At 44.8% G+C, this 7,479-nt stretch overlaps 1 protein-coding gene across 4 annotated transcripts in view; it reads left to right on the top strand.

The window, feature by feature from the left end:
- The first annotated feature begins 1,225 nt into the window (after nt 1–1,225).
- The window catches only part of MED14 (mediator complex subunit 14), a 66,377-nt gene continuing 60,123 nt past the window's right edge, over nt 1,226–7,479 (top strand). For 2 of the 4 annotated variants that reach the window (XM_045472941.1, XM_045472940.1), the window contains exons 1-2: nt 1,226–1,936; nt 6,571–6,597. In XM_045472941.1, the coding sequence (XP_045328897.1) occupies nt 1,722–1,936; nt 6,571–6,597 (242 nt within the window). In that variant the 5' untranslated portion in view covers nt 1,226–1,721. The remainder of the gene's footprint in view (nt 1,937–6,570; nt 6,598–7,479) is intronic. The other 2 variants (XM_045472943.1, XM_045472942.1) reach the window with 2 other exon arrangements.

Below are 7,479 nucleotides of genomic sequence, written 5' to 3'. Positions count from 1 at the left end.
TCCCAAAAGAGGGAGCAAGCGACTATACTCCAAAGGTTATACCTTCAGAAGACAGGTGAATGGCCTTCAAGAATTACCGAGAATTACACAAGTGGACAAGAATAAGATTATTTTGGGGCGCCTGGGTGGCTCAGTCAGTTAAGCGTCCGACTTCGGCCCAGGTCATGATCTCATGGTTCATGAGTTGGAGCCCCACGTCAGGCTCTGTGCTAACAGCTTGGAGCCTGGAGCCTGCTTCGGATTCTGTGTGTGTGTGTCTCTCTCTGCCCCCCCCCCCCTACCCACCCAGCTCATGCTCGCACTCTGTCTCTGTCAAAAATAAATACACTTAAAAATTTTTTAAAAAAGAGTAAGATTGGTTTAACCTTAAAGAACAGCAAGAGTATCTCTTACACCTAGGAGTTACAGATAGGAATCTGCAAAAATGTTTGAAAAAAGGGTAGGAGCAATTGACGCTTTTTAACAATAGACTTCTACGTTAGTTGCACATCAGAGTCACCTAGGAATCTTTAAAACCTGGAAGCCCAGATCTCACATCAGACCACTTAAAGCCGCATCTATGAGCGTGGCATAAGTATTTTTTTAAACCCCGCCCCCGCCCGGTGATTCCAACGTGAAGGCTACGTTGAGAATCACTGTTTTAAAGCAGGAAGCAAAATTTTGAAGGGGAAAAGTGGAGGCAGAACATAGAAGAAAAACTGAAAACCCTGGGAGGGCAGGGCGTCTACTGCAAGGGCAGGGACAAGAAAGAAGGGAGTGAGAGCCAGCGGTAGAGGATTTAAAGGCTGTCTCTGTGGTAGAACTCCCCGGATTTGGGGCTCGGTAACGAGGTCGGCATATGTCCAATTCCATTAAAGTGAAGTTACTCTGCCAGCAGCCCTGCTCTTATCCCCCATCATATTTTCTCGCATCTTTTCCCACAGTTAAAAAAAAAAAAATGACGGAAACGTTTTCTATCCCACGAAAGGCGCATGAGCAGACTGTGGGAGGAGCAAAGGTCTGAGAAGCCACGAGAGCGCAGCCGCAACAATTTCTTCGCGACTCCAGAACCACAACTCACGAACATCTAGGAAGGAAACCTACCCAGCCGCGTTCGCCCCGCACTGGGGAGCGCTGATAAATACCTCAGGGTACATTGTAGCCTTTTAAACACCGGAGGGCGGCGAGGGCAAGGGCGGGGCAACTATGACGTTCACGGTGACGTCCATGGCTCCGCCCTCACACCCGCTTCCGGCGACGCGCGGCCACCGCTTCCGCTTTCCCCACCCGCGCTCCGGCCCCGCCCCACTCCCACGCGCCCCCAAGCGTCACGGCACCGGACAGCCGGAGAAAAGGCACAGGTTGCTGTCGGAAGTCCCCCTGCAGGTTCCCCTTCCGCTCTGCCTAACGACTTCCGCTTTGGGCCGTCAACATGGACGCTGCGGCTGCTTGGCGAAGCGGCCTCTGATCGGTTGCGGAGGCGCAGCTTCTCTGCGGAGGCCTCCCCGCTTCCCCGCCCTCCCCGCCTCTCCCCCGCCCCTCTCTCCAGTCCCTGGGGCCGGCGGGCTCGTTGCTACATGGGGGCGGGCCTCCGCGGCCGGCTCACGGCTTCCTGTTCGGAGGCGGCCTGGCGGTAGGCGGCGGCGACTCTGCCCGCGCCCACTTCGGCGCGGTGACCGAGCGCCCGGGAAGCTCGAGGGCTTCATCTTGTGCCGCTGCACCAAGCCCGGCCCTGCGCCGCCATGGCCCCAGTGCAACTGGAGAACCACCAGCTGGTCCCTCCCGGAGGCGGTGGCGGGGGCAGCGGCGGTCCCGCCTCAGCCCCGGCGCCTCCTCCTCCCGGAGCTGCCGTGGCGGCGGCAGCTGCAGCTGCGGCCAGCCCCGGCTACCGGCTGAGCACCCTTATCGAATTTCTGCTGCACCGGGCCTACTCGGAGCTCATGGTGTTGACGGATCTGTAAGTGCCGCGAAACCCATGCCTGCTCTCCAGCCCCCCCCCCCCCCCCCCGCTCTTCCCGCCCAACCGGCTCAGATAGGCTCGCACCTCCCTCTCTTCAAGGGGCTGCTGTTTTCTCCTTTCCTCTGGGCTAATCTAGAATTTTTGAACTCTTGGGGCTCAACGGAGGTGGAGGAAAAGCTTTGCATTTGGGATCTTTCTGGAGATGAAGCAACGGACACTTGTTAATTATGCATGTTAGACTTGCCCTGAAAATCTCATCTTTGGGATTTTTGCTCGAGTTGCCAACCGAACCCTATTAATTTCTTGGTTGGAAGCTTTTTAGCCGAAAGCCCACTTTTAGGGTTTAGGAATACATAATATTCGAATTCCTAAAGACAGGAAATCTGTTTTACAGCGTCTTGACGGTACATTTTAAACGAAGGTTGTAATTGCTTCTGGCAAAGTTTGAACTCAGGAGATGTATTGTGTATAAGATAATCCAAAAATTTGGAATCCAAGGTGTGTGTGTATGTGTGGTTTTTTTTTTCTGGAATGTTTGAGAGTGTTCTGAGTCTTAACGCCTTAAGTGTAAGTAAAAGCTGTAACTGGTCTTCTGTTATTGTCTCTTGGAGTATGAAGGGAGTTTATAGATCACTAAGTTACCAATGAAATGCCATGGGACATGATTAGGGTGTTAATCCCTTCAGAATAGGATCAGACTACACTCGTGATTTTTAGTGTGTGAAGAAAAGGCATTATAAAATTGCGGGTATATGTACTTTACTGTTTTACATTTTTAAATCCAGGTTCAGAAAAAGTAAGAATTATAAGTTTTTAATTGTAGTTTTTATCTTTGATCTATTGTTAGATTGCAGATCAGTATTTTCAAGTAGAACATTAATTTGTTACTAGAGACTAAAAATATTTGCAGATGAATGAAAGAGTTAGAATAGGTTCTCCTTATTCCTGCAAAACATCATTCTCAATTTGGATATGTTGTACTTTATTGAATGGAAGAGAAAGAAGACTACCCCTGCCTAATGAGAAACTTAAATAGCTGTCATGATTAGGTGTCGTAGTAATATACCTGTCTGAGCCAATTACTGGTGGATATCATGAAAATTTAAGAGTATCCATGAGACAATTTCATACATGTAAAGGTCACCTACCCAAGGTATAGCTAGGGAAAAATGTCGAAAACTGCTATCAGTGGTTGTATAATTTGTTTTTTCGTAGAGGATTTGTAGAAATTCTTCGAGCTATACTGCATTCTTACTATTTTACAGTTTAGTTATGAAGAAACATCTGTTTTACTGCTGTAGAATAAGTACATAATTTCAATCCTGCACCCTTTATATGATGATGATTCCCATACTTCTATCTTCAGCAGAGACCTCTCCACTGAACTCCAGACTCTATATCCAAACGCCTACATTTAAATACCTAATGGGTATTTCAGTGTACCAAGTCCAGACTCAAACTCCTGATTCCACTTGATCCCCCCTCCCTCCCCCCCCCACCTTTCCTGTCTCTCTAAAGAGCATCTCCATTCTTCCTGTTGTTGCTTAGGCCAAAAATTGGGGGTAACTCTTGGCTCTTCTTTCTTCCAATCCTACACCCAGTACATCAGCAAGTACTGATCATCTCTGACTTCAGAATCTGACCACTTTTCAACATTTCCATCAAGTGTGATTCCTTTGCCCCTGTTAACTGCAGTAGTCTGCCATCTGATATCTCCACTGCTAGCTTGCCCCTTTACAGTTTTTGTCATCCATAAAATAGGATGATCCTTTTAAAACTTCTCACATCTCTCCAGCGGTTCTCCATCTATCTCACTTACAGTAAAAAGGTTTTATAGTCACCTATATATGGAGTGACCATAAAAGTTATGGTCCAAGTCAGGACACTTTTGAGCATGAAAGGTGGTGCTGTTAATAATAATGTTGGAGCAACAGGCACAAACCAGGACTATCTTGGGCAAACAAGGATACGTGGTCTGAGCCTTCTCTCTCTCCCTTACCTCTTTATCCTCATTTCCAAATACGCTCCTCTTTGCTTATTCTGTTTCAGCCACATTGCCCTTCTTGATGTTTTTTCATAGTGCCAGGCACACTCCCACCTTAGAGCCTTTGCTCTTCCCCCAGAAATCTGTGTGGTTTGCTTTCCTATTTCCTTTAGGTCTTTGTTCAGATAGAACTTATCACAAAGACTTTCTCTGACCACCCATGAAAAGCACTCTGCCTCTGCTGTGCATTCTTAACTCACTTTTTCTCTTAATCACTAGTGGGTACTCTTAGTTTATTGTGTGTCTCTTCCTTACTGGAGGCTCCATGAGGATGGGGATTTTGATTTGTTTGCTATGTTCGGTGGGCCTAGAACAGTGTCTGGCACATAGTCGGGGATTAAGTATCTATTGACTTAACACATCAACAAATGAATTTTTAGAATTGTAATTGCAGACCATGGAGTATTTAACAGGAAAATACACTGTTCTTAATACTTAGAAAAGAGTAAGATAACTCTTTTCTCTTTTGATTTGTGCAAGCCAAAATTAGTTTGAGAACTTACCTTGGAGTTCCTAAATCCTGTGTTTTCCCTTGTTCCAGCTGGAAGCTGTCAGAATTAACGTATTGATGTAAAGCTAGTGTTCTAGGTATACTTAATACGAATCTTATTTCTGCCACATTTGATGCTTGTCTGTGAACTATTGAAAGTAAAAAGGACCGCCTTGACAATTTCAGTGGTTTGTTTTGGGCCATGGATTTCTGGGTTTTTTCCTTCTCCTTGTCTATCCCAACCTCCTTACACACTCTCATCTAAGAGTTTATACTCTGCCTTGACTTTTTAGGGATGTAGGTCCTACTTTTTTCTTCTTTCTTTTCTTTCTTTCTTTCTTTCTTTCTTTCTTTTTTTTTTTTTTTTTTTTTTTTGCCTGTTTTAATTAAAATTAGAAAATGCTAAGATCTCCATCACGTAAACTTGCCTTATCACACTTTGGTGTAAGTTTCTGTGACTTCCAAAAATTTGTGTTTTAGGGCTTTTGCCCCAAATGGTGGATTCATTATCCATAAAGGAATTTTAAATAGATTAGGAGGAATTGGGCGGGTGGGGGGGTGGTGGTGGTGCAGGCAACAGAGCCTTATAATCTTGGTCTCCAAAATGATACCACCTCTGAAATGAGGTGATCCTTTTAGGGTGTCCGGGGCAGGTGGAAAGAGCTGGAACAATGTTTTCTGTTCTTTCTACCCACAAAATCTCTCCTCTTTTGTTTCTCTGTGTCTGTTAAGCACACACAAGCATCCATGGTTCTCATTCTTTCCCTCCCTTGAGGATGAGGGTTGTGGCTCCTCGGGGAGTGTTAGGAGCTTTCACATGTAGAGGAACTTACCAGTAGTTGTTTTTACTTGTAGTCTTACAAGGCCTAATGTATGCTTCATCTAATCTGCTGGCTCATCCAGCTTCTACCCGGTTTCCTTTATCACCAGATCATAACTTCAACTTCTATGTCACTGTCTACTCTCCGAATTGTAGTTATCTACAAGCCAGAGCTCATTTTAATAGTTTCCCCTCCTTCTGCCTTGAATCTCTGGTTTTATTGTTTCTGCACCTGTGGCCTGTGGGGGTGGGGTGGGGAAGAGGATCTAAGTAGTTCAGTGTGTGTTCTTCAAGAAGTGATTAGATGTGGAGCGCCTGGGTGGCTCAGTCAGTTAAGCGCCAGACTTCGGCTCAAGTCATGATTTCACGGTTCATGGGTTCAAGCCCTGCGTCAGGCTCTGTGCTGACAGCTCAGAGCCTGGAGCCTGCTTCAGACTCTGTGTCTCCCTCTGCCCCTCCCCTGCTCACGCTCTGTCTCTCTCAAAAATAAACATTAAAAAAAATAAAAAAAAAACAAAAAAGAAGTGATTAGATGTAGAGGAGGTTTTAGAGTTGCTCAGGCAGTTGAATCTTGGGCCATGGGATAGGGGTTTCTAGAATGTGGTGATTCATGAGGCTAGATCGGGACCTCTGTGAGCATCAGTGGATGTGAGAGTGTTAAATAGTATAATTTAACAGGGAAAATGGTGACATTGGTAGCTGGCTGTTGTACTGGAAAACTAGCAAAAAGAAATCAAAACCTTATTGGAGCTGTTTAAAAGTAATCATTTACAGCTAACCACCATGCAACGTTATAATTACCATAAAACCCTTGGCTGACACTGGTCCTTTTGTGTGCTTAGCTTCCAGTTTTGCCCACCCTAACAAAACATGGAGAGGTTATTGCTTGGAGGCAAGGTTCCATTGGATACAGGGAGGCTGACAACTAGTATTCTGCATCTGTGACTGTTTTGGTTTTAAAAGTATTTTCTATGACTCTGTGATATAGTAGTGTGCGTAACGTAAGACTTGAGCTTTTTCAATGTTTGAGGCTCATGCAATACCTTTTGGAGCATTTTGAATGGAGAGGAATGTTCCTTTGTTGATTTTTGTCCCTTATGGCCATAATGCTGGAAACTCATAAAAAAGAGTAGGTAGCCACACAAGCTTGTAGTGGCTATTGATCCAGCTTTTCTGAAATGCTAAAGTATGTAATAGAGTCAGAATAAAGACCATTATCATTTTGATGAAGGTATGCATATATTTAGTCAATTTCTTTTGTGTTTTTTCCTTCTTAGACTGCCAAGGAAATCTGATGTGGAAAGGTAAGTATGAAAAAAACCTTAAATCTGTGTCTGTGTTGTTAGATCTATGGGAGTGTGTATATGTGTATGGTATATGAGAGAGAGGGAGAGAGAGAATGTGTGTGTTTGTGTGTCTGTGGGTGGCAGGGCTGTGGATTGGAAACCTAGGCCCAGAGAACCCAGGGTGACGTTTCACTCCATTTGTTTAGGGGGCCCTGGGAAATGTGGTTTCCTCATCCTTGACAATTCTTGGTGTGAGACCAGCTCTGGACCTTCTGTTCTAGAAACCTTTGTTGAGTCACTGACCAGGTCAAGTCCCTGAGGGGGTAGAAAGATGTAGAAAACTTAGAACTTAATAAAGAAGCTGAGGAACAGATTCACTTTAGAAAGTTGGCTGCTAGTTTACCACGACGCCAGATATCTTTAGAGAATTGACATTTGCCTACTCTGTTGCTGCTTTATAGTTGAGATAATTTTTATTGAGTTGGAGTTGGGGGCTTAAGACATAACTAGACACCAATGTTTCCATAGGCCAAGGGAACAAGATAAATTAAGGTTTCAAGGCAATCCTATGATAGAGATTTAAATTGTGGCTATAGTATAGACTACTTGACTGCATCTTTGGCACTAATGCTCCTTGATTTTTTTTTTTTTTTTTTCTAAAGACCAAGTCACTAGGGAGGATTTATTAGTGACTATGCTCCACCTCCACCACCAGCTCTCTTTCTGATGGAATTAGACTGAAAAGGCAGAGATGGGGGAGACAGTTTGGCCGGTCAGTTTTAAAGGAAGGAAATGAAAATCCAGATTTCTTCTGTCCACTCTGGGGTAGGAAGGGAAACTGGACCTTGGAAAAACAGACTCATGCTGCTTATCACCTGAGATTGCATGGTGTCAAAAAGA

Source organism: Leopardus geoffroyi, chromosome X (assembly GCF_018350155.1).
Source record: "Leopardus geoffroyi isolate Oge1 chromosome X, O.geoffroyi_Oge1_pat1.0, whole genome shotgun sequence".
NCBI lineage: Eukaryota > Metazoa > Chordata > Mammalia > Carnivora > Felidae > Leopardus > Leopardus geoffroyi.
The sequence above is the reverse complement of the archived record's forward strand: the minus strand, read 5'-3'. Positions and strand labels throughout refer to the sequence as shown.